At 45.4% G+C, this 25,926-nt stretch overlaps 1 protein-coding gene and 1 non-coding gene across 6 annotated transcripts in view; one reads left to right on the forward strand and one right to left on the reverse strand.

The window, feature by feature from the left end:
• The window catches only part of LOC135912448 (monocarboxylate transporter 13-like), a 610,659-nt gene that overhangs the window by 228,180 nt on the left and 356,553 nt on the right, over positions 1-25,926 (reverse strand). For all 5 annotated transcript variants that reach the window (XM_065444890.2, XM_070532620.1, XM_070532619.1 and 2 more), the window contains one exon: positions 5,077-5,307. In XM_065444890.2, coding sequence (XP_065300962.1) covers positions 5,077-5,307 — 231 coding nt within the window. The remainder of the gene's footprint in view (positions 1-5,076; positions 5,308-25,926) is intronic.
• On the forward strand, positions 23,522-23,594 carry TRNAS-UGA (transfer RNA serine (anticodon UGA)). The gene has a single exon. It is a non-coding gene; the product is annotated as a tRNA-Ser (tRNA).

A 25,926-nucleotide genomic window follows, 5' to 3' on the forward strand; every position in this document is an offset into this window, starting at 1 on the left:
CTGTGCCAATTCCGTGACCGCTGGCATCAGTACGGACGTCGGTAGGCGCAGAAGAATCGAAATGGGCCAGAACGGGAGGCGTTGTGAGAAGGTCGATTAGAAGCGAGAATGCAGAGGCCTCGTTATCGCCCCACTGGAAAGGGGCCTCTTTTTTTAAAAGCTCGGTTAGTGGTCGTGCTATGGCCGCGAAATTTTCCACGGAAGAGCGGAAGTACGAGCAAAGGCCGATGAAGCTGCGCACCTCCTTGACAAACTTTGGAACAGGGAAGTGCGTAACAGCATGGATCTTGCCTGGGTCCGGTTGCACTCCGTTCGCGTGAACGAGATCTCCAAGGACGGTAATCTGGCGACGGCCGAATTGGCACTTCGATGCGTTCAGTTGCGGACCGGCTCGCCGAAAAACGTTCAGGACTGCTGAGAGGCGTTCGAGGTGCGTAGCGAATGTTGGGGAGAATACTATAACGTCGTCCAAGTAGCACAGGCACGTGTACCATTTGAAACCGTGAAGAAGGGAGTTCATCATGCGTTCAAAAGGGGCAGGAGCGTTACATAGGCCGAACGGCATCACTTTGAATTGATAAAGACCGTCGGGTGTTACAAAGGCAGTCTTCTCGAGGTCCAGATCGTCCACGGCAATCTGCCAATAGCCGGAGCGAAGGTCAATAGGGGACAAATTGCGGGCACCGTGGAGGCAGTCAAGGGCGTCATCAATCCGAGGTAGGGGATACACTTCCTTTTTGGTAACCCTGTTAAGGTGCCGATAATCCACGCAAAAGCGCCATGAGCCATCCTTCTTATTTACCAGCACGACAGGTGACGCCCATGGACTACATGGCGGTTCAATATTGTTCTTGGCAAGCATTTTGCGAACTTCGGTGTGAATAACTTGATGCTCAGCCGGTGATACTCGATACGGGCGGCGATGAATAGGAGGGGCATCGCCGGTGTTAATGCGATGTTCAACAGCTGTTGTTTGGGCCAAAACACGATCGTTAAAGTCAAAAATATCTTGGTAGGAAATCAGAACGTGGTAGAGCGCACGAGCGTGCTCGGACGGCCAGTCGGGTGCAATCATTCTCTGTAAGTTGGCGATGGTATAAGTTGCCGACTGCGATGGTAGAGGAGGATCGGCTGAATTTTCGTCTACTGAAATCGAAGCTACAGAGTGGTCCTCAAATGAGCAAAGTTGGGCCAGAGACATCCCGCGTGGCAGTACTTGTGTCGTCAAGCGAAAATTGACCACTGGCAAAGAGACGCAATTCGCCGTAATAGGTAAAACTGTATGAGGTACTGTGATCCCGTGTGTAAGGAGGACGTGTTGCATAGGAGCCGCGATGTAGTGACCGTCGGAGACTGGTGGGGATAGCACGAAGTCAACGTAAATCAGTGCCGAAGGTGGCAAGCGAACGAAGTCGACGGAACGAAAGCGAGTAGGGTGCTGTTCACCGGGATCCAGAACAGGCAGGTTGAGGCGGAGAGTACTGGCGGAGCAATCGATGAGAGCAGAATGTCTTGAGAGGAAGTCTAAGCCGAGGATGATGTCGTGGGGACAGTGAGCGATGACTGTGAATAGCAGGGTAGTGGAGCGATTGGCGAAGGTGACATGGGCGGCACACATACCAATTACAGGGGCTCTTCCGCCATGGGCAACACGGACAGCAGGCGTTGTGGCGGGCCTGATTATTTTCCTCAGCCGGTTACGAAGGTCAGCGCTCATTACCGACAAATGCGCCCCAGTGTCTATGAGAGAAGATACAAGAACACCGACGACATGCACGTCAAAAAGATTCAGATGAGTGGGCAACGTCAGGACAGGATTTGGCGGTGTAGGGAGCAATGCAGAGTCACCTCGAGGCGCTGCATCGTCTAACTGAGCATGTGTTGGTGGGCTAGTTGGTTAAGCATGACTACAAAGACGAAAAAAAGAAAATTTTATTCTGTATCTTCGCTTCCTTGTGCGATGCAGATGACTGCCCTGTTTATTTCTTGTTGTTTTGATCCTTGACAGCAGCTATATATTACTATGTCAAGAAATAAAACACTCAGTTGTTAGTGCGCCTACGTGCTGTCTCGTGTTCCCCTTCTTCGTGTGTTGTTTTGTTCGGCGCCGTCTTTGTACGCATCGTCTAGTTTTCCGGCTGGGTGCGGCGTCCGAAGGGAGTCGGCGAATAGGAGCGACGTGGCTGGGGGGAGCGAGATTGTCGTCATTGGGGCGAAGGCGAACGAGAATAGGGGCGGTTCGGCGCAGGAGAATCGGTGGCGGCATTATCTGAGCGGGCAGCATAGGGACGAGAAAGGCCACCTGGGGGGCGAGACTAAGCAGTATGTGTAGACTGCTTCGGGTAACTCCAGCGACTGCGACAGTGCCGAGAAATGTGCCCAATTCGATGGCAGTGAAAACAAATTGGCTTGTCGTCTGCAGTGCGCCATTCAGAGGGGCTGCGGAAACGTGGTGGGTAAGAAGGTACGGGACGGGGCGGAATCGAAGAAGCCGGGTGGGTATCAGGGCGATGGGCCGAGTAGATGGTGTGCACACCCATGTTGGCGAACTGCCTGCACCAGGGAAACCGTTACTGCAGGTGCATTGGAGGGGCTGGAGTCGAAGGCAGCCGGATAGGCGGACTCGATCTCACGCCGGACAATCCTGTTAATATCGCCAGTGTTATTGGGACGAGGAGCGTCGGCACAGGAAGATGTCGCTGGGGTGTTGGGCAAACGGGCAAACTGTTGGTCGATACGTCGGCTTTTAGCGAGTTTCAGGCGGCGGCACTCTTTTATAACTGCATCGACCGTCGCCACGTTGTTAAATACGAGCAAGTTGAAGGCGTCATCGGCAATGCCTTTGAGAATGTGGGAGACCTTGTCGGACTCAGTCATGTGTGCGTCAACTTTGCGGCACAGAGCCAAGACGTCCTGAATTTACGTGACGTAGGGCTCTGTTGACATCTGCACACGACCGGAAAGCGCCTTCTGCGCGGCAAGTTGGTGACCGTAGGGGTTGCCGAACAAGTCTCGGAGCTTTTGCTTAAGCGAATCGTAACTGGTGAGCTCATCTTCGTGCGTCCGATACCAAACTCATGGTGTGCCACCGAGGTAAAAGACTACGTTTGCGAGTATGACAGTAAGGTCCCACCGGTGATTGCGGCTGACGTGTCCATGCAGGCTGATCCTGTCCGCGACTACTTCCCCATCTTTTGCCGAGAATACGCCAGGATCACGGGGAGCGGGGAGAGTGATGTAGGTCATCGAAGTGGCAGCAGGTGTCGGAGCCGGCGGAGTCGAGTTGTCGTCGCCGGGAGCCATGAAGGAAGGCTAGACGTACCGTCCACTGCGAAGCTCGGTGACGAGGTACAGGGAACGTCCACCTCCACCAGATATGTTACGTAGGAAAACTACGACGAAAAGCCATTTACAAGTGTGTTTACAAGACGATACGCCGCAGTTGGCCAAGAGGCAACAGCCCGCGCTAGCTTCCAATCGTCGTCGTCGTCTTCTTACTGCTCGGCTCTTCGTCATTGGAAATACTATCCCGTAGCACTATGCTGAGAACATACAAGGCTTCGTGGGAAGAGAAGGTTTAAATACTTTTCAGAGGAAATCTGGGGATATCATAACTGAATGAAAATGACGCCGACTAAGTGTTCACGGGCTCTATCGCCATTGGACAACTCATATGCCTCATCTGACCAAATCAGCGAAGTGTTGTTCCGTCGTTGCATGATTGGGACGCCTATAGCGAGCACGCGGTGAAAATCTCCGTGGCGAGATACGCGCCTAATCCGCGAGAGACGGAAAACAGAAGCATGCCGAAAGTGTCGAACGTCGGCGGTCAAAGCTCCAGAGAACATGGCCGTCCGTGGAGCTGCCCCCTGACCATTTTCCAAGGCATTTGCCAGCAGGAGCATTGCAGCTAGGAGCACGGCTGGGCCTGCTGTCCAACCTTTTGCAGCGACGATTGCGTATCGCGGGCAAGACTTGGTTCACCGGAGCACCGTTCGTGGCTAATGGCAGCACGTGCGCCGAGAGCTCGTCGACTGCTGGGTGGGGTGCGGGGTGGGGGGGAGGCTGGCTGAATATTTTTGCAACGTGCACTACGGGTGCAGGCTGAGCATTCATCCCCAGTTGTCAAGAGCCTTCCTTACCTTCCAACATCTAGGCGCGTTCTACGCCATGGTGTTATCACACCTCACTTCGCAACTTCTCGTTTTCTGTCCACCCTACCGTCAGCTGTTTTGAACTGTTTGTTTCTCGGACTCATGACAACCTTAGTTCTTCTGGCTTAGCATGTGCGTCGCGTCAAGTGTCTTTATGGTCTGCGCGCTTCTAGTTCCGCTTTCGTAGTTTCAATATTTAAATAAGTGTGGTTTGTGCTTTTATCCGGCGTTCAACTACTTTCCTTGCGTCCCTTCCTCATAGCGCCGTGCGACAACCAAGTGAAAGGAAAGTCCCAGAACTTCTTTGCCATGGCTAATAAGGTGGTCTGCTAAAGGTGGATTGAAGCATGAAATTCAGTCGTTTACGGGTGAAGGCTACAAGTTTGCATTTTTTTGTCTATAGCAACGTTAACAATGAGGAGCACCAGCTGTAATGCCGTCGTGGTACTGCCAAAGAGAGGGGATCGGTCGATGAGTGAATTTAACGGTAAAAGAAGAATTCATGGGTGAGGAGCTGAAATAATTATGTAGGAGTATGAATATTAGCAATAACAGTGGTCCTATGGACGCTACTTGGGATCACCTGATGATACTTCACTATGGAGGCAAGAATTGTTGCTGAGAGTTGTAAATTGTTTGCGAAATGACTGAAAGCTTCTGATCTAAGGGTTTGTCATGGAGTTTGTAGGGAGACACTGTACGTAGCCTGTTGGTCGACCATTCGCTACGTGGTTGATTCCGTTGGCGAAAACAATGAATATACTTTAAAATTGAAACAGGGCAAGATGATTTAAGTCCAAGTTGAGTTGCACTTCATTTGTACATTCTGTTATCTGCGTTGGAGAAGATATCCCCTTCCATGATCCATGTTGTTTAGGAAAAAGTTTCCAAAAGCAATGCAATATTTGATGCACTAAAGGACCTGGAAGGTTTCAGAACATCCATGGTCGGGCACCATGGTCAGCTGCAGGGCATCGGGTGGTGAGCCTTCTCCAGTTGCCACGCTGGATGACACGTCGTAGACGGCCAGCGGGCGCACCAGGCGGCTGGGCCCCACATACAGTTCAGACGGCTCGTAAGTGTTGGTAAAGCTGTCGCTGTCCGTCGAACTGGGACCTCCAACGGGCCGCATGAGCGAACCTGCTACCACGCCCTGCGCAAAAGTGCAGTTCGATTAAGTTTCTCGTTCAAAATTACTTCTGCTGTCGAAAATATGTATAGCAGGAAGGCGTTATGTGCATTACGTCTGGTTTTGTAAAAACTCGAGACAAATGCCAGGGAAACTAGGGTGCATTATTTAGTCACGTAACAGTGTATACTGCCAGCGGAGATACGAGTAGACGATGTTTGTTTTAGCTGCATGAAGTAAACAAATTGCTTGTGGCAAATAGCACAATTCTCATCCTTGATTTAAACTACTCGACGAGATGGCCCGTACATTTATCAGAAATAAAAATGCCTAATAGGACAATTTGTTAATAAGAGAAAATAAATAGGTTGCGCAAAATGTCAGTAGGAAGTGCGGCTATAGAGGGCGCATGGCACGGGAGTTCATGTCGCTGCTCGAATACATGGTGACATATAACATGGGCTGCACTCGGACCTTCGGGTGAATTGTCCTTCACAGTGCTTGAAGCGTAGCCTACCAAGCAACGAGGTCGTCGGACTTTACACTGGTGCTGAAACCCGGGACCGGCTTCTTTTGAGTGCGTCGGAACGCCTGCTAAACACGACAAAAGCTCGGCGACTCCATGTCACTAAAATCATCAAAGAACTTGAGCATCTTCCAGCCAGTAACGAGTTCGGTGTCGCAGGGCTTTGCAGCATTCTTCGGCGCCCCGAGAAAAGCAACCATGAGCTCGCAAAGGCCAGCTAAGCACGGCAGGCAGAGATGACTGATGAGGACATGGGTACTGACATTGACTCTGTGCGAGAAGCGTTGGTCTTCTACGAGACCACATCCAGGAACTAACGCTCCGGACTTCGTCGACGTCCAGACCCAATGGTGATGCACCAACTGATTTATCTTTTTTTGCGTTCAACAAGCCTGAGAAAAGCTTCCATCCTCTTTGGAGCGAGTCGTTATAAGCTAGGCCTAACGATATTCGAGGGTTTCCTTATGATATGGTTCCCATTTTCCGACCTCTTTCCATCCTTAGTACAGCAGGACCCGCGACTCAATAACGTCTTTCGGTTCCATTACCTTCGGCATATTCCATACGACCTAACGGCAAAGGCTATTGGCGTTATACTTACCAAGATACTGCATGATTACAAGAACGTCATTTGTATCTTGGAGGAGTGGTTCCGAAGCATGCAAATTATTGAACAAAAGCACACTTGTAAAACCGCCACGCTCTAAAGAACACCTAACATAGGAGGAGCTTGCCTCTTTTGAAATGTATTGGCTTTCCATTATACAAAAGCAGTGATTCGGTCTTGAATTATCAGTCCTCCAGGCAGGAGCAAACCCCCACAAGGTATCTAAAATTCTGCATATGTACCCCTTTGTTGCGGAGGAAGATAATTCGCTACAGATTAAAATAGGATTTGGGATCGTCCCACACCATGGTGGCACCAAGCACCCAATCCTGTTTCACGGTAATTACCATGCCACTGAACTCATCGCAACATGCTTGCACCGGAGGCCTTTCCACGGCGGAGCTACTACGGCCTTCGCATAACTGCGAAGGGCTTTCAGGAAGGTGAAGCATTGCGTGAAAAGAGTAATAAGGCGTTGTACTTCGTGGGCTTGCTTGATCGCGAAGCCAGCGACCGCTTCGACAGCGGCGCTACCTGCTGACCGAGTGAATATGTAGAAACCAGTTGCCATTCTTGGGGCGGATTTTACTAGACCAGTATAGCTGAATAGTACGATGGTCCAGTGTACTATGGTTACTGTAGTTTACATCTTAACTATTGCTTTACGGCACATATTTGCATCTATGAATTGCATCTCCTGATTACGCAGGGTATATTGATTTAGATCGAGATCTCAAGACTACGACCGTTTCAAGTTGATAATGTTAAAGTGTCCGACGAAATGAATTGGCCTTCCAGTTACTTTAGTGCTTCAGTGTATCAAACAGCGTTTTCGTAGAAAGGTAAATGGAATAACAATGCCTTTGGACCGCCAGTTTGAATGTGCATATGTCGAAACCGATGTTATCTCCTGAATTCGTAGTAATACTTATCTTGAGAATTCGCGTCACATGCCCACTAGCGGTAATTCGTGGATTGAAGTAGGCGCTGCAAGCTAATCAATCAGCGTATAATTAGCGTATATAGGTCAAATATTTAAAAACGCATTTTCATTTCTCATAGAAGTAATGCCCACTTCACTGAGTAATTTAGATCAAGAGCTAGAAGTGTCTTATTAGCCATATGTAATCTACAAAAATGTGCTGAAGCTAGAAAAAAAAAACCAGGACACCTAAGCACTTGTTATGAGTTCTCAATGCGAAAGTATTAATGTCCCATTGAATACTGCTGAGTGGTCCTTGTAGTGTTGCGCCGTCAGTAATATACCATAGGAGTAGGTGCTGCCAGAGCGAGCAAGTAGCAGTAGCTTTCGGTGCCAACGCCGCATAGTACCATAGACCGAGGCAGCAGCCGCTTAATCCAGTGCGGGGAGACAGAGACACGGACCGCGGCACGTTCGCGCAACGCGACAATACATCGCCGACGACAACCCGTCTTGTCATCATATCTGCTTCGTCGAAGTGCCCTGATGACGCGCCGTTGCGGCGATACCCTCTCCCCTCACACAACACCATTTCGTCCGCTTCGGGGAGGTGGGCTCGTGACGTGGCTGCCAGTGGGAATTTAGGCGCCATTTCGCAGCTTCAGAGGCCGACTCTGTCGCTCAATCGGCCATTGCATGCTTTCGCAAGTACTTGTACGCGGGATGGCAAGATCCAAAAATAAGCATCACACCATTTACTAATCCGGTGAGAATTGTGCACTCGTCAAAGGAAGCGGAAACGGCATCAAGTGCAAACAATGCCTATTTGTGTTCACCTCTATGCCCACTGAACAAACTGATATTCTGTTAGCTCAACTAACCTACACCAAGTAACCCGGTCTCACGCCTTGGCAGGTGAACCGTCCCACATCTTATGGATTTTTGTAAAACTGTTGGTATTGCAGAAATCGCGACATTTATACATAATGCACGTAAACGTATGAAGCAGTGCGAGCTACTGAGACCATGCACCGGTGTTGAAAACATCATATATGCGAGGCGTTGTTTTCGTAGTCAGAGATTGCGACACGCTGATGGTTTTTGCTGAATGACGTCAAATGACGTCAGGTAAAAAACTTTTCTCGATTGAGCGTGGCGTTTGGCTATAGAAGTTAGAAGAAAATGCTGGTCTGCATGAATTTGTTGGCACTATGCTATATACAAACATCCGGAAATTTTTTGTAAGTTAGCACATGAAACTGATGTGGCATCATTTATGTTAAGCATGTTGTTCTTAGTATGAAGCGTGTTCGCCCGTGGCCGCTATTCGCCGGCTAATAAATGCTAGACGGTATTGCTGAGCGCAAGACGCGCATGCATGATTTGAAATTTACGCGAATGTTATCCTTGATTCTATCTGCTATGTATCTCCTCGCCGACCCATGTATAATCAGACTGCATTGGGGACCCTCATTGGGAAATCGGTTCTGGAAACCACGCGGGCACCAGTGGTTGCCTTCGACGAGTGATGTACAAAAGCTGACGGGCTTGTTCCTCTGATCGAATTTCGGTGATCGCCGACTGTGCTCACCGTTTCGTTCTACCGTAAGTGTAACTTGCTTTTTGGGCACAGGTTCCCCCAATAAAAATCATTTTTAGACAAGCTATCTATCGCTAGGATCTGGAAAAAAACGTGCCCCCCTCCATGAAGTTGACAAAAACCAATCATCATATGGGGCGTTCCTGGTGATAGTGCAGAAACGGTCAAAGCCTAATGGCACATACTCCTGTGGGCTCGGCGACCTGTAACGCCCTTGAACTGCCTTTGTGGGTCCCAAAGTGGTCCCAGTCGCAAGCGTAAGAAGTGATCTTTTTGAAAAATTGTTTTGTAGACCTTCTTCGACAAGAACTGTTACAAAATATCGCCGCCCAAGGACTCGGTACAGATAGTTAACCAGCGAAGCCGAAATGTGCGGTCCCGGTGTTTATTACTGGGTTTATCCTGTCGGTTCATTAAACGACGGCTTAGTAGGCTGCCAAATTCTCGGTACGCAGTTGCTGCTAGCGCTCGGCTGCACGAGCCTGTTGTACCCGGAATGCAGCATCGGCATGGTGTAAATGAGCTCGCTCCCGGTTCTGCCCGCGACGTTGCTGATCGATAACTGCCGGCTCCTCGGGAGTACGTATATTTCTTTTAATGCGAGGATAAATTCCTCAGGGCATACAAGAGTATGGGATGGGGGTGAATAAAGATGATTAAATGAATGAAAAAAGATTTGCTGACGTAATGAAGTCCAAGAGGGATCGATAATGCGGTCCCTGCGTCCAAGCAGTGTAATGGCTCAGATTATGCGGCGAGAGTCCCGCTGCTGCGAGGTGCCGGAGCCTCGTCGGTTTCAGTGCAGGGCAAACCCGCAGCAGGTGGTGGATGTCGGCTTCAACATTTCGCGACTTGCAGAGTGGACGCTCAAGACGAGGATATAGTGGGCGAAAGTGCGGCCACTTCCTAGTCACGGTAGGAGTGAGGGCTACCCCGACCCGGATCCTCCGAAGCGCAACCTCCTCTGCACGGGTAAAACCGCGGGGGAGGTTTACCGCAACCGGAGGTATGAGAGCACGTCTGAGGCGCCGGAGGTGCTCCTTTCTTGTTAAAAGGAGGGTGGCATCATCTAGGTGAAAGAGTTGAGGCAGTGACAATGGAGAGGTGCGTATGACACGTGGCCTACCCATTTCGCAGCCGGAGAGAAACTGCTGCACACACGCTCGGTAGCGACGGAGAGCAACGGCGTCACTACGGGCGTGGTCAATCGCGCGCCTGTCTACCTCTTTTTTTTCGCACATGCGCACGGGATTACGCTGGAGGAGTTTTCGGCGTACAGGTGACACATCGAGGATGAATCGGCTTGCCATATGCAGTTTCGCTGTAAAACAACGCAAACGCGCTAGTGCCACTATTCGTGCGTCCGCCGTCGTCGTCTTCTACAGCTGGCTCCGTTGTCGCTCCTCATTCCAGCGCAGAATTTCACTTCTGTCGTTGTAATGTAAAAAAAAGCGCTTACGGGAGTATGGACGATTGCTTAAAGGAGTATGAGCCATTCGTTGTCTTAGTGACAGACGCATTCACTAACAAAGGTGATACGCGAATGTGTGTGCGTACCTATATCACCATGCTGACCACAGATTAGAACAATATGTTCGAACCTTTGTGCGATATTCTGGGACTACACTTTCGTGCGGTCAAGAGCGTCGCTAGTCATCCACCTTCACAAAGTGGAATGGCTTATGAATTTTATTTTTTTTTATTTATACAATGCTACAGACTAGAATGGGGGCTCAAACAGGAGGGGAAGGTTACACACACACACGTACAAACATACATTTCATTTATTTATTTAGTACATACTGCAGAACTTTCTGTCCAAGCAGAGGGGCAATAGAATGCATACAAACAAAAGAGAACAAATTATCAACAAGCAAATACAAATTTATGCGATTTTTAGCTACAGTGTGTCTGTAAACTGTCGTTCCAGTCTGATATTGTTCTGGGAAAAAAAGAAAATTGAAATGCGTCAGTTCGAGCACAATGGCATGTTAGTGAGTTCGGATGATGCCGTCTTGTGCGCCGTAGTATTGCAGGCGTTATGTAAGTCGATGGTTTAATTTCAAGCCTGTTGTTGAGAAGAAGGGAAAGGAATTCAAGCTTTAGCAGCTTTCGGCATGATTCAAGAGTGGGTATGAAATTTTCTGTCATAACTTTAGAGGGAGAGTCCAGTCTTGCGAATTTATGAAAGGTAAAGCTATCTGCCTTTCTTTGAACTTTTTCAAGCCGCACAATATTTGGCTTAGTGTAAGGATCCCATGATATGCATGCATACTCTAACTTTGGTCAAATAATTCTAAAATAATACAGTAATTTCGCCTTAGGAGGGTCATTTTTTCAGTTTGTGCCTTAGGAAACAGAGTTTGCGGGAAGCACAAGAACAAATATAATTAATGGGCATGTTCCACGACAATGCAGAAGTCAAAGTAACACCTAAGTATTTGTTATTGTTAGTCTCACGCAGAGCTGAATAAACAAGCGTATAAGAAAAAGTTAGGGATTTTTTTTACGAGTAATACAAAGAAATACTTATTTACCAGCGGTAATAAACATACCCCATTTGTTACACCACATCAATATGTTGCTTAAATTCTTTCAAAAAATGAAGCGCCAACAGTAACGGCACAAAAAGGAGGTACAAAAGGCAGGAGAAGGCGCTCCTGGCTTTTTCTGGACAGTCTCATCATTCTGGCATGTTATATCACTGTACAAAATACAATCATCGGAAAACAGTGTAATTTGCACACCAGGAGCTATGTTTTAACAACGTCATTTATATACATTAAAAAGAGGAAAAGCCCCAAGACAGTACTTTGGGGCACCCCTGATGTGACTTGGAGAGTGGTGGAGTTATGTTCACCAATTTTAACGTACTGAGTGTGTTTCCTCAGGTAAGCAATATTGCAGTTTATAAAAATGTCAGGTATGCCAATAATTCTAAGTTTGAAGAATAATTTGCCGTGCGGAACATTATCGGAGGCTTTTCCGAAATCTAAAAATATCACAACTATTTGGCCATTATTGTCTAGAGATAAAGCAAACGAATGAATCACTGATACACATTTCGTTACAGTCGAATAACCCTTTCTGAAGCCACGCTGAAACTAACATTGTTTTCAGCCAAGACTTCTTTTATATAGTTTCCCACGGTGCGCTGCAGGAGCTTGTAGCCTTGTGATGTCAGAGAAATGGGACGGTAGTTTTGTAATGTTAATCGATCTCCTTCTTTAAATAATGGGATAGCTCGGGCCACTCTCCGTTCAGCGGGCAGTTGTGCCGACAGCCCAGACGCAGAAAAAATTCGTACAAGAAAGCTGGCAATAATTTCAGGATAACGCTTTATAAAGATATTTGGGATTTAGTCAGGGCCACAAGAAGCTTTGCTTTGGAGGTTTACCAAAATGTTGACAATTGCAGCATAATAGAATCCACATAAAATGCCTGCTTTACTGTAAGCATAGTAATGAAATCATCTGACACTGCAAATAAACTTTAAAAGTACTCATTAAAATATTGTGCTTACATACATACATACATACATACATACATACATACATACATACATACATACATACATACATACATACATACATACATACATACATACATACATACATACATACATACATACATACATACATACATACATACATACATACATACATACATACATACATACGCTTTTGAACACGCTTTTGTCGTACTAATTATGGACAGCAATCTGTACCCTACCGCATTGCTGATCTACTAAACATCCTAACTACAAGTGGATTAAACCCAGACACTACGTCTCCTCGTTCCTTTTTCACCTATTTGCTTTCGCAAAATCGCGCTCTGTGATTCCTGCACTTGTATTTGATTATTGTATGCATATCATGTGCATATGCATATGTATGCATATGCATATTGTATGCATATGATGACATTGCCTTGCTTAGTAACTCAGGGTACCAACTGCAATGCATGCTCACTGACCTGGAGAGGCAAAGCCGAAGGGTTGGTCTAAAAATTAATCAACAGAAAACTAAAGTAATGTTTAACAGTCTCGGAAGAGAACAGCAGTTTACGATAGGTAGTGAAGCATTGGAAGTGGTAAGGGAATACATCTACTTAGGCCAGGTAGTGACTGTGGATCCGGATCATGAGACTGAATTAATCAGAAGAATAAGAATGGGCTGGGGTGCGTTCGGCAGGCATTCTCAGATCATGAACAGCAGGTTGCCATTATCCCTCAAAAGAAAAGTTTATAACAGCTGTATCTTACCAGTAATCATATATTGGGCGGAAACCTGGAGGCTTACGAAAAGGGTTCTGCTTAAATTGAGGACGACGCAACGAGCTATGGAAAGAAGAATGATAGGTGTAACGCTTAAGGATAAGAAAAGAGCAGATTGGGTGAGGGAACAAACGCGAGTTAATGATATCTCAGTTGAAATCAAGAAAAATAAATGGACATGGGCAGGACACGTAATGAGGAGGGAAGATAACCGATGGTCATTGATAGTTACGGAATGGATTCCAAGGAAAGGGAAGCGTAGCAGAGGGCAGCAGAAAGTTAGGTGGGCGGATGAGATTAAGAAGTTTGTAGGGACAACATGGCCACAATTTGTACATGACCGGGGTAGTGGGAGAAGTATGGCAGAGGCTTTTGCCCTGCAGTGGGCTTAACCAGGCTGCTGATCATGATGATATGCATATCAGTATGCGTGAGCCCATGTATTCCTACCTATGTAATATACATATATATATATTGAAGCGGTATGACGCTTGGAATAGAAGATGAAGAAGCGCAGGAGTCTGGGTTCAGGAGAAGAGAAGAAGGAAGTGAGAATAAAATGCAGACCAGATGGACGCCAGTTCCCCAGCAATGCTTTACGTCTACTGTGTCCTTTAACTAGGAACGCTACAACATTTTGGAGCAGCCGACAACTGACTCCAACTTGTGGGTGACGTTTTTCCTCGAGGAGACCTCCGCAGAGAACATCATCTTTTCGAGATACCAAGCTCAAGACGAACCTGCGGTGCAACTACCTCGGGAACTCATCTCGGCAGAACTCGTGAACCTGGTTTTAGAGAAGGCTTCCATAGACATTGCTGAACTACGTCGGAAGGGTGCGGTGAAAGTGAACTTGCGTCTGGCGATCTTCGACGAGTGCGTCGAAAGGACTCGGGATCACGGTCTTCGACAGAAGAGGTGAGCCTCGTTTTGAAAGCTCTTCAGCCACAACAAGAACAGATGGCGCAACAAAACCAACTGGTGATGTCACTTATAAGCTCTCTAAACGCTGAGAAGCCGGCGACTAATTTTGTAAAACCCGATGCGTTCGACGGCATGTCTTCAAGCCCAGAAAGTTGGCTTGAATTCTATGAATATGCCGCTGGGAAGAACAAATGGCACTCTAATGAGGACAAGATTACCAACATGCGTAGTTATTTAAGAGGTGTTGCACGGAAGTGGTACGATCTGCACATTATTGAAGATGTTGGCAACTCTTGGAACCAGTGGAAGGAAAAATTCTTGACGACATTCCGAAGCAACCCAGTCCAAAGATGGGACGTCACGCTTAATTTCAAATTGAAGCAGGGCTCCCCCGTCGACTATTTCTTAGAAAACGCCGCCTTTTAAAGCTGGCCGAGCCTATGCTTCCTCCTTCTGCTATATTAGCACTAATTATGCATGGATTGCCCGCGGAAGTCCTGAAGCTAGTGCAAGCTTGATCACCTAAAACGGTAGACGGACTCCTGGAGTGCCTTCATGACATACCATCTACTTCAGAAGAATATATAACTGCTGGCTCAAGCAGTCGCTTCAGACGGACCAGCGCGGATTGGTCAAGCCGTAATCCGCGAGAACCGAGCCGCCTTGCAGGCAGTACAGAGAACTTGGGTTGGCGTGCTCCCAGAGGTCGAGTGAATCACGTCGACAACGACCCTGTCCCCCTACTTTCAGACGCTCAAGAATCTCTGACGACAAAAAACTAATAAACAAGGGTGATTAGTCCGACCCGATGACTACAACTGAGACTGTTTATTTACCTTAACTTAACTTAACTTAACACTCCTTTACCTCAAATCCACATGTAACATCAATTTGCTATGCTGATGACACTACATTATTAATCACCGGTAAAACAACTGACGAAATACAAAAGATATCTGATGAAACAATGCTGCTGTTACTGGAATGGACAAAGTGCAACTCCTTACTTATTAATACCGCAAAAACAAAAGCAATACTCTTCAGACCAAAAAAATAAGGTTGTAAATTTGCCGCTGATTACACTTGGGCACAATGTGATTGAAATAGTAGAATGCATGAAAGTGCTGGGCGTATATTTTTCAAGTACTTTAACTTGGGATGACCATATCCGCGAAACTCATAAAAATTGTGCAAATTGCGGGTATGCTAAACAAATGTGGACATATCATTCCTCAACGTATAAAACTACTACTATATAACTCGTTAGCCCTTTCTCAGTTATCCTACGCCCACCTAGTATGGGGCACAACAACAACAACGAATCTAAACAGACTGTTCCTAATTCAAAAGAAGTTTATGCGAATAATTGCAAACGTCCCATATTATTCTCACACGCAGCAACTCTTTAAACAGTTTAAGGTTATAAATATCCATGATTTTTATCATTATCGTTTACTCCAGACATACTGTTCGGCCACAAAAAAGAACAACTCTTTTCACAGCGTGATTTCAGAATTAAGAGAAAATATTGCCGTATACCCTACGCGTCACCATATTATTTGGCACATACCTACACCTCAAAACAACTATGCGAAACAATCGATCGCTTTTACTCTCCCAACTCTGTTCAATAATTTTGCCAACAAATCTGTAGATGTGTCACAGTTGTCCAAAAAAACAATGCGAGATCAGTTCCTGTGAACGATGATGCATTTATTTATGTTTTCGTATATTTTGCTCATTAATGTGAAGTTTTCTTTTGTATTTTGCAAAATTATGTTCCATTGTGCAATCATTGTCCATGCATATGTATGAAAGCAGTCATTTGTAAGAAAATTGTTTCATAACTACTGCTGCTGCTGCTGTGTAAAGGGGCAGCCACCTCGTCAAGCTACTAATCTCAGTAGACTTTTGTGGCTGCTCCTTCCTTGTGTATTTGTTCAAGGAGAATAAAATTCAATTCAATTCAATTCAACTTGTTCTAGCCTACTTCACATTCCTGTCAAAGTGGGAAACAGACATGTGATGGCTTTCGTTGACAGCGGTGCTTCTGTGTCTATAATAAATGCCAAGCTGGTTGATTAAGTCACCTGAATAGTTGAAGCGTACTATGGGTGCAAGGGTACGATGGAAAAGTGACGATGCATAATCAGTGGGCGTCAGTAATGATCGAGTTCCAAGGTCATGAAATAGAGAGTGAAGTACTGGTGATAACGGGGGTGACGTACGACTTTCTGCTATCCAGACCAGATATAAAGAAACTAAACATCAACATATACTGGGACGATGTAGTTTTAGTGGAAGGACTATCACGGGAAGAGACACAGCAAGATAGAAAAGATAAGCTGCGAATTGTCAAGTGCGCGGAGGATATTGCAGAATAACCCCCCCTGAACCCCCCCCCCCCTGAACCCACCCTGAACTGGTATGCATAGGAAGCTATCCACAAGCGATGAAGTCGCACAAGGTGCGTTTCGAACTAACTGAGAAGACCGTCATCCGAAAATCACCTTATAACTTGTCAAGAGAACGCAAGATATGGTTGAAGAAAGAATCGCAGGAGATGCTAGATGCCGATATAATCCGGCCTTCGGTGTCACCCTTCGCTTCTCCCATAACTATTGCGCCGAAGGAAGATGGAAATTTCAGACTCTGCATAGATTACAGGGTTCTCAATTGCCAGACAGAACTTATACCATTTCCCATGCCGAAGATAGACGCGAATATAGATGAGACAGGTGGTTGCCGGAGTTTTTCACGCATTGATTTGTGCAAAGGTTTGTGGCAGATCCCGCTAACCGAAGAAACAAAAATGTACACTGCTTTTATCACGCCCTTCGATCTGTGTGAGTATAACCGGCTTCCTTTCGGCTTGAAAAACTCGCCAGCATGGTTCCAGAAGATTACGAACGAAGTCCTGAAGCCTTTCCTAGGTGTCTTTTGTAACGTGTACATAGACGACATTATCATCTTCTCCAAAACAGAGGCTGAACATCAGGAACACCTTTCTCAGGTATGAAATGCCTTGAGCTTGGCACAACTCAAGGTTAATTTCAAGAAAAGTGCATTCTTTCAAAGAAAAGTTGTGTTTCTTGGAAGGGTATTTGATGGGATTACCAAAAGCACGAAACAAGAGTCCGTCGAGAGAATATCCCAAATGGTTGAACCATATGACGTCCACTCATTGCATGTGTTTTGGGGATCAGCAGGACATTTCAGACCTTTCATAAAAGACTCTCCTGTAAAAACAAGATGCCTCATACGCCTAACGCAGAAAGAAGTTCCATTTGAGTGGGATGAGGAATGTGAGAGAGTCTACCATGATCTGGTGCACAGAATCTCTGCTGACCCTATTCTACGCATGCCAGATTTAACTTTACCCTTTGAACTGAATACCGGCGCCTCACATTATGGAACAGGTGCAGTCTTGTACCAGAAATGTCCAGAAGCATCCGGCCGAGAAAAGCAACATGTAGTAGGCTACTACAGCTGCACCCTCAAGCCACCTGAAGTCAACTACACCACTAGTGAAAAGGAAGCTCTTGCTGTCCTTAAAGCAATTCAGTACTTCCGTACGTACCTAGGAGGTGCGAAGTTTACTTTGTCCACGGATCACCAGGCACTCACTCATCTCTTGAATATGACCCAACCTAAGGGACGTATCGCCAGATGGGTGAACTACTTGCGGCAGTTTGATTTCACCGTGTCCCACAGACTTGGACCCCTTTTGACTGATGCAGATGCATTGTCTAGACTGATGATACATTCCAACAAAGAACAATCGAAAGAAATCAATGAAGCAAAATTGTGGGAAGGCACTGAACAATTAATTTTTATGGCAGGTCGCTATCAAGTCCCGCCAACGCTGGTTCCCAGGGTGCTTTATTTGTACCACAATAGCCCAGAATCTGGAGGACACGACGGATTTCGGCACACCTACAACAAACTAGTCAAGAGATTTACGTGGCCTCACATAAAAGAAGACGTCAATCAATACGTTCGTCCATGCTACATTTGTCAAGTCAACAAAGTGAAATATAAGCAGCCTACGGACGCCATGATAATACCTTTCCACTCGAACTTGTCTTTTAAAGTTATACACCTGGATTTTGCCGAGCTAAATGAAAAACGAGAAGGAGTCCGAAAAACGCAAGGTTTTCTTCTGGCCATAGATGAGTGCACCAGGATGATCGCGGCACGGGCAGGAAAAGAAGATGCGAATAGTGTCATCGCCCTCCTCCAACGGGATATGTTTAGGACAACCAGGAAGATCGTATGTGACAACGGTCCAGCGTACAGGAGTGAAAAACTAGCAAGATGGGCGCGAGACCACAATATATAAATCAAATTTTGTGTGCCATACCATCCCGCGGCGAATGGGCTTGCAGAGCGTGCTAAACGAGATGTGAAACAATACATCAGGATGTACGATAGTTTCCCTGGTGGATGGAAATGCTCTTTAGAAGCAGCTGTAAGACATCACAATCGCTCCTACACCAGTGGCTTGGAATGCAGCCCACAGATCGCTTCTTCAGGAGAGACCCCTATTCTTCAGGTGGACCGTGAACTGGGCCTATTAGAAAATCTCAAGATCGTCGAGGACAGGAAGCAGAAATCGCAGGAGGAGAGGTACCGTAAACGAATGGAAAAAAAATTTTCGACAAGAAACATTGCTCAGATATGCCACACATTCAAGTCACCGACCTCATTCTAGTTAGGAAAGAAGTAAGAAAATCCAGTGCCAAATTTTATGGTCCTTACTCTGTGACAAAGACAGCCACTCGGAAAGGAATATTGAAGACTGTGTGGTACATTGGCAAACGTGGCTCAGTTGAATGTGCTTGGGTTCGAAATGTTTTCAAGTATTACCCCAGGAGGGGTTAGCAAAACAAACCTTGAAGGGTGAAGCAGTATGAGCCTTGGAATAGGAGATGAAGAAGCGCAGGAGTCTGGGATCAGGAGAAGAGAAGAAGGAACTGAGAATATAATCTAGACGAGGGGGATGCCAGTTCCACAACAATGCTTTACGTCTACTGTGTCCCTTCACTACGAACGATATATATATATATATATATATATATATATATATATATATATATATATATATATATATTTGTATATGCCTCATGCCTCACATGAAAGAAGACGTCAAGCAATACGTTCGTCCATGCTACATTTGTCAAGTCGACAAAGTGAAATATAAGCAGCCTACGGACGCCATGATAATACCTTTGCACTAGAACGTGTGTTTTGAAGCTATACGCCTGGATTTCGCCGAGCTAAATGAGAAACGAGAAGGGGTCCGAAAAACGCAAGGTCTTCTTCTGGCCATAGACAAGTGCACCATGATGATCGCGGCAATAATATACATATATAAATAGTGTGCAATGAATCACTGAATCAATATCTGAATATGAATACCAATATGAAGCAATGAATTAAATATATATATATATATATATATATATATATATATATATATATATATATATATATATATATATATATATATATATATATATATATATATATATATATATATTATATATATATATATATATATATATATATATATATATATATATATATATATATATATATATATATATAACCTATATATATAGGTTATATATATAACCTATATATATATATATATATATATATATATACTGCCATGTTGCATAGCACGATATTGCAGGAGTGAGTACATACAAACGTCAATCAATTGAGGAATACATTAGAGTGGCAAAAAACACACAATACAAAAAACATCAGAAAGAGGTAGTTGAATACTGAACATAATTAGGTAATAGGTTGGCAAATACATCACTTGATAACTCGCGCAAGGACCGCTCAAGGCCATTCCGAATCGCAATTGTATGCGGAAAAAAGGAAAACCTAAAACAATCAATCGTTGCATTCCAAGGAACAATGTTAAGACGATGTCTTCTGGTGCGCAGAGAAGAAGGGTTAGTGAAAACAAAAGTTGCATTGACATACGTTTTCCCATGAGCAATCTTATGTCGCAGAACAAGACGGTCACAAGTACGTCTATGGGCCAGAGGCTTTAGTATCAGCTTACTAGCATGTGATGTCGGTGAGAAACCGCGGTCATAACGATTATATATAAGCCTTATGTCTTTTTCTGAATAGACTCAAGCATGCCTATGTCTTTGGAATGATGTGACGACCACACTACCGACGCGTATTCAAGTAGAGGCGTTATTAGTGATCTGTATGCCGTTAATCTACATTATTTAGTTGCATCTCGAAAGTTTCTTTTAAGAAAACCCAATTTTCTCAACGCCTGGTTGTTTATACTGTTAATGTGAGCATGCCATTTCACATCAGGAGAGAAAGTAACACCAAGGTATGTGAACGTGTGGATGCTTGCAAGCTTCTGCGCTTCATTAAAATATGTAAATTGTAATGGTTGTTTTTTCATTCAAAAAGTCATTGATACGGCTTTCTTAAAATTAAGTGACATTTGCCATCTTCTGCTCCATTCGCAAAAACGGGCGAAAACTTCATTCAGCTCCAACTGATCATGATTATTACTTATAGTAGAATAAAGGACGCAGTCATCAGCGTATAGTCTTATTTTGACAGAAGTGCCCGCAGTTACTTCAACGACATCATTTACATAGACAACAAACACTAAGGACCCAAGACGGACCCCTGTGGTACACCGGATGTAACATTGACACAAGATGAGTGAACATGGTCAACTGCAACAAACTGGGTTCTTGTACTTAGGTAGTCCTGTATCCAACCTAGTAGTTAATAATCATGAAATATTGTCTTGAGTTTAATGAGAAGCTTTTTTTGACACACTGTGTTAAAAGCTTTACTGTAACCAATAAAAATGGCATCAAGCTGTGCTCTAAGGTTAAGTGTGGATGCAATATCATGGGAGAATTCTAGAATTTCTGTTACCGTCGAGAATCCGAAACGGAAGCCAAGTTGAGCATGCGAAAGAACATTATGTTCAGTAAGTACTCAATGATATATTTATGATTAATGTGTTCCAATAGTTTGCAAGATGTTGATAATAAATAAATACGTCTGTAGTTAGACATTTCCTGCTTATTCCCGTCTTTGTGAATGGGAGCAATCTTAGCACATTTCCAGAGTATTCGAACAATGGATGATTCTACAGATTTCGTGAAAATTTGGGATAAGTACCGAGAGCTCCCTTCAGTATATCGCCGTAAAAACATAGCTGGTAGATTATCTGGCCCAGTACTTTTCATAGTATCGATCTTGGGTATAAGATTATGTACACCAGCTGAAGTGATTACCATACTAGGAAAAGGTGACGACGAAAGAGCAGTGCAAAACGTTGGGGTGCGACCATCATCACAGGTGAACACTGATTTAAAGTAATTATCAAAGGCTTCAGTAATGCTAAGATTATCTGAGGATGGTTTATTGGCAATAATGAATGAAGAAGAGCTCTGACTTGGTGACTGATGGTTCGCCAGAACTTTGATGGTTTGTTTTTAATGAAGTAGGACAAGGTGCTATTAAAATAGAAACTATTCGTGTTTGACATAGCAGATTTTAAGTTGTTTTTAAGTGCGGACAATACTGAAGCTTAAATTGGATTGTTTGCATAGGGTTCGCAGACGCCTGATGCGACGAATTAGGTGTATAATTTCGCGTGTGTACTAAGGGTGCTTGGAATTGTGCTTTATACACTTGGTCGGTATGTAATCAGTTATACATTGATGGACAATTGAGAAAAAACGGTTCACTAACACATTAGCAGAGGAATAGTTCACGCAACTCGAAAACTCATGAAAAGAGCATGCGGGTAACTCAGTTATGGAGTTGTCATCAGCACGTTCAAAGTTCAATACTGTCTGATGAGAAGGAAGCTTAGGCATAGTTGCTAAATTCAAATTAATAATGACCCCCTTATGGTCCGACAGGCCTTCAACAATATTACAATCGTAACCATTTTGTCTAAGTTGCTCATTTATGGAAACAAGATCTAAAATTGAGCTTTCGCGGGTTGCGAAATTCACAATTTGGGTCAGATCGAAAGAACTAGTCATGTTAATCAAGTAATCACAAATGACTTTGTGACAGCCACTAGCAGATAGCATCGGCCATTCTACTGCCAGGGGTGTTGAAATCTCCAGCAAGTAACAATTTACAACAGTTAAGTTTATGTTTAGGTATATAATCGGTAAGATCGGAAAAGACATCAAGATCCGTGTTAGGGGGTCGATAAACAGCCGCTACAGCCAAAGTGAATCCACAAAGCCTTATTTAACACCATACAGATTCGCAGTTAGGAACGTCAGTACTGTGAACTCAATGTCTTGGTTTACAAAGAGTGCCACACCGCCACCACGTCGTCCACTTCTATATTTCCTGAGGACGCTGTAACCTGGTGGTAAAATTTGAGCATCTAAGATGTGTTCACCAAGTCACATTTCAGTCACGCAAATCACAGAGGGATGATAAAATGCAGTGAAGTGATGAAAGTCTTGAATTTTGTTAAGAAGACTGCGAGAATTAACGTTTACTAGCGAGAAAATAGTAACGGAATGCAGTCAAGTTTCATGTGCTCCAGAGGTTTGCTTTTTGGTTTTAATCATTGAATCGCCTGATTCATTCAGCACATAGCGAACATTGTCTTTCATCAAGGAATCATATTGCAGACGAACCGTAGATGCATTTTTCCTTTGACATACACAGTCTCCAAAGAGCTTTGCGTATCATTCGAACCTGTTGAGAGAAGTCGTCATTTATGTATATTTCGGTACCTTTAAGCTTTCGGGCATTCTTTATGTTGCAAGCTTTGACTTGTAGTCAAAATTTTGAAGATAGCAGGACGTGGTTTATCCCGTCTAGGCACCCCAAGTCTGTGCCAACGTTCAATGTCTGCACAGTGAACACCAAGTTTATCAGATATTAAGTTTGTGAACGCATCAAGTAGTTGCCCGGTGGGCTCAGAATGGGGTTCAGGTAATCCACAGACAACAAGGTTATTTCTGCGGGACCTGTTTTCAAGGTCGTAAGACCGACTTTTCAGCTTCAATACCAAGTTTGTAAGATGAGCGACCGTTTTTTCAAATTCCTGAACGCGCGGAATCACTTCCGTGACTGGTAGTACTGATGTCTCAAGCCTATTTCGCCTTCCTTCAATGGAAGCAAACTTGGCTCTCCAAGAAGAAGATATTTCGGAACGAATTATTTCCTGCCCTGCGAGCAATGGCAATAGCGTTTCTTGGAACTTATAGGGAACAGGATTGGTCTCAACGGTACCACATTCATACATACATACATATATATATATATATATATATATATATATATATATATATATATATATATATATATATATATCCTTCGTGCTGAGCTACCAGGGCGCCGCGGTAGCTCAATTGGTAGAGCGTCGCCCGTGAAATGCGAAGGTTGTGGGTTCGGTTCCCGCCTGCGGCAAGTTGTTTGTTCATCCACTTTATTTTCCTTAATTTATCCTTCCTTTATTTTATTTAGGACGCACAACTATTTTCCCCTATGTTGTCCTTGGTGTCAGTGTCTGTTGGCTTCTTATGATATGACTAATAAAAGTCGGGCCCCTCTGCTAACCCCCTTTCCTCTCGTTTATTACATAACGAGGGTCTCGAATCCGGCTACATTGATGCCTTCAGGTAGCATATGTGGGTTTATTGACCAGTTGCCTTCACCCAAAAAGATCCCGTTCTCGTGACGCCTGCGGCAGAAAGGACGTTCCACGTCCGCCGCCAAAGTCTGTGAGTGGTGGCGCTGCTACGACACATAAATACCCTTGAAAGTGTACGGGGAAACAGCGCCGTGGTAGCTCAATTGGTAGAGCATCGCACGCGAAATGCGAAGGTTGTGGGTTCAGTTCCCACCTGCGGCAAGTTGTTTTTTCATCCACTTTAATTTCCATTACTTAATCGTTTCTTTATTTCATTTATTGAGCACAGCTAATTTCCCCTATGTTGTCCCTGGTGTCAGTGCTTGTTGGCTTCTTGGAAGATGCCTAATAAAAATCTGGCCCCTCTGCTAACACCCTTTCTTCTCGTTATATATATATATATATATATATATATATATATATATATATTGTAACGGATACGAAAGGCACGGACAACAAGAGAGAGGAGAAGACGAAGAAAAAGAGGAGTTAGAGAGGCCGCACTGCGCTACGATCACGCTACCATCATCGTGCACTTCTCCTGTACATAAAACCATTTCTTCGCAACTCTTCGTAACAGTTGTGGTGGAAGGTGCGGGGTAATCGACACCCGAAGACGTAGGCAGAACCACAAGTTCTTCGACGGAGCCGTCGCCTTGCTGGACTCCCACCGAATTCACCGGAGCTGAACATGTCCCACGACGCAGACGAACAACGGGCCATTCCAACTGCTGCCCCGACGAGTTCTGTTCTGCAACTGAGAGATGCGCGTCCTTTCGCCGGAAGATCGGACGAAGACGTCGAGGAATGGCTCATCCATTATCACCGGGTGAGTGCCGCCAACAGGTGGAACAGCGCTTCGCAGCTTTCTAACGTCGTGTTCTTTCTAACGGATACTGCGTTGTTGTGGTTCGACAACCACGAGGAAACATTCACAACATGGGGAAGATTTGTTTCGGAAATCAAAGAGCGATTCGGCGACTCCACGACGAAAAAGAAAGGGCAGAACAGACGCTACTGCAACGTGCGCAAGTACCAGGCGAACCCTGTGCGACCTACATTGCGGCAGTAATAAAACTGTGTAGGATGGTGTGCTCCGGAATGTCCGAGGAAGACAAAGTCGGGCGCACCCTAAAGGAATTGCCGAGGATGTTTACAATTTCCTCATTGCAAAAGAGAGCCTGGCTTCCGTCGCTGACACCACTCGGCACTGTCGCACTTTCGAGCAACTAAAGACGGGGTGCATACCGCCGAAGTTTGGCAGGCTAGCCAATGTAACGACAGTTGCAAGCGTGGACAGCAACCAGCCCCTTGATCTTGCATCAACGATCCCACAAATATTTCGGGAAGAACTCAGCCTGCACGCGCAAGTGAAACATCCAGGCACTCATAGCTTCCGCCTACCACCAGATTTTGAGCCAAACGTGACATCCTTCTCCCCGTATCCTGCGGCAAGGGGCACTGAGGATTATCAACTCGCACCTCAACAGCAGCCACGTCTCTACGACAGAGGCCCTACTTATGACGCTCGGCCACAACGACAGCAGCCGCGTTTTTACCCCCGAGGCCCTGCGACTTCTGTCAGGCCGCGAGAAGAACAGCACCGACCCTACTACCACGACGCGACGTATGGAAATATAACGGATTTCAGCAAGCAGCAGAGACGCGTTATCCACATGACCACGAACTTCTTCGCCGCCCGCAGCCGTCTACCATTCGTTTCGAAGAAGACGCTGTAAACCGCGACCCTCCCGTGTGCTACAACTGTGCTTCCACAGGCCATATAGCTCGGTATTGTAGCCAAGCCCGTCAATCACGTAGGACACCATCGATATTCTCGCCACCCAGAACCCGTGCTTCATATGACCTGCGGACGACCGATTTGCTTCCAAGGGATCACTTCTCACACGAGACCAGACGCAGCGATTCGCCAGCATCTGAGCGGAGTTTGACACCACCCAATTGCCGTCCCCGTCACTCTCCGTCCCCTCGGCGCCGTTCTTCCTCACCGCCGCCGGGAAACTAGCATCCGCGGCCAATGGAGGTGTGGTCGCCGGACGGTCTTTGCAAGAAATACCTCTGCCTGTTGTGATGTACAAGAACAAAGTG

This window comes from Dermacentor albipictus, chromosome 1 (genome assembly GCF_038994185.2).
Source record: "Dermacentor albipictus isolate Rhodes 1998 colony chromosome 1, USDA_Dalb.pri_finalv2, whole genome shotgun sequence".
Taxonomy (NCBI): Eukaryota; Metazoa; Arthropoda; class Arachnida; order Ixodida; family Ixodidae; genus Dermacentor; species Dermacentor albipictus.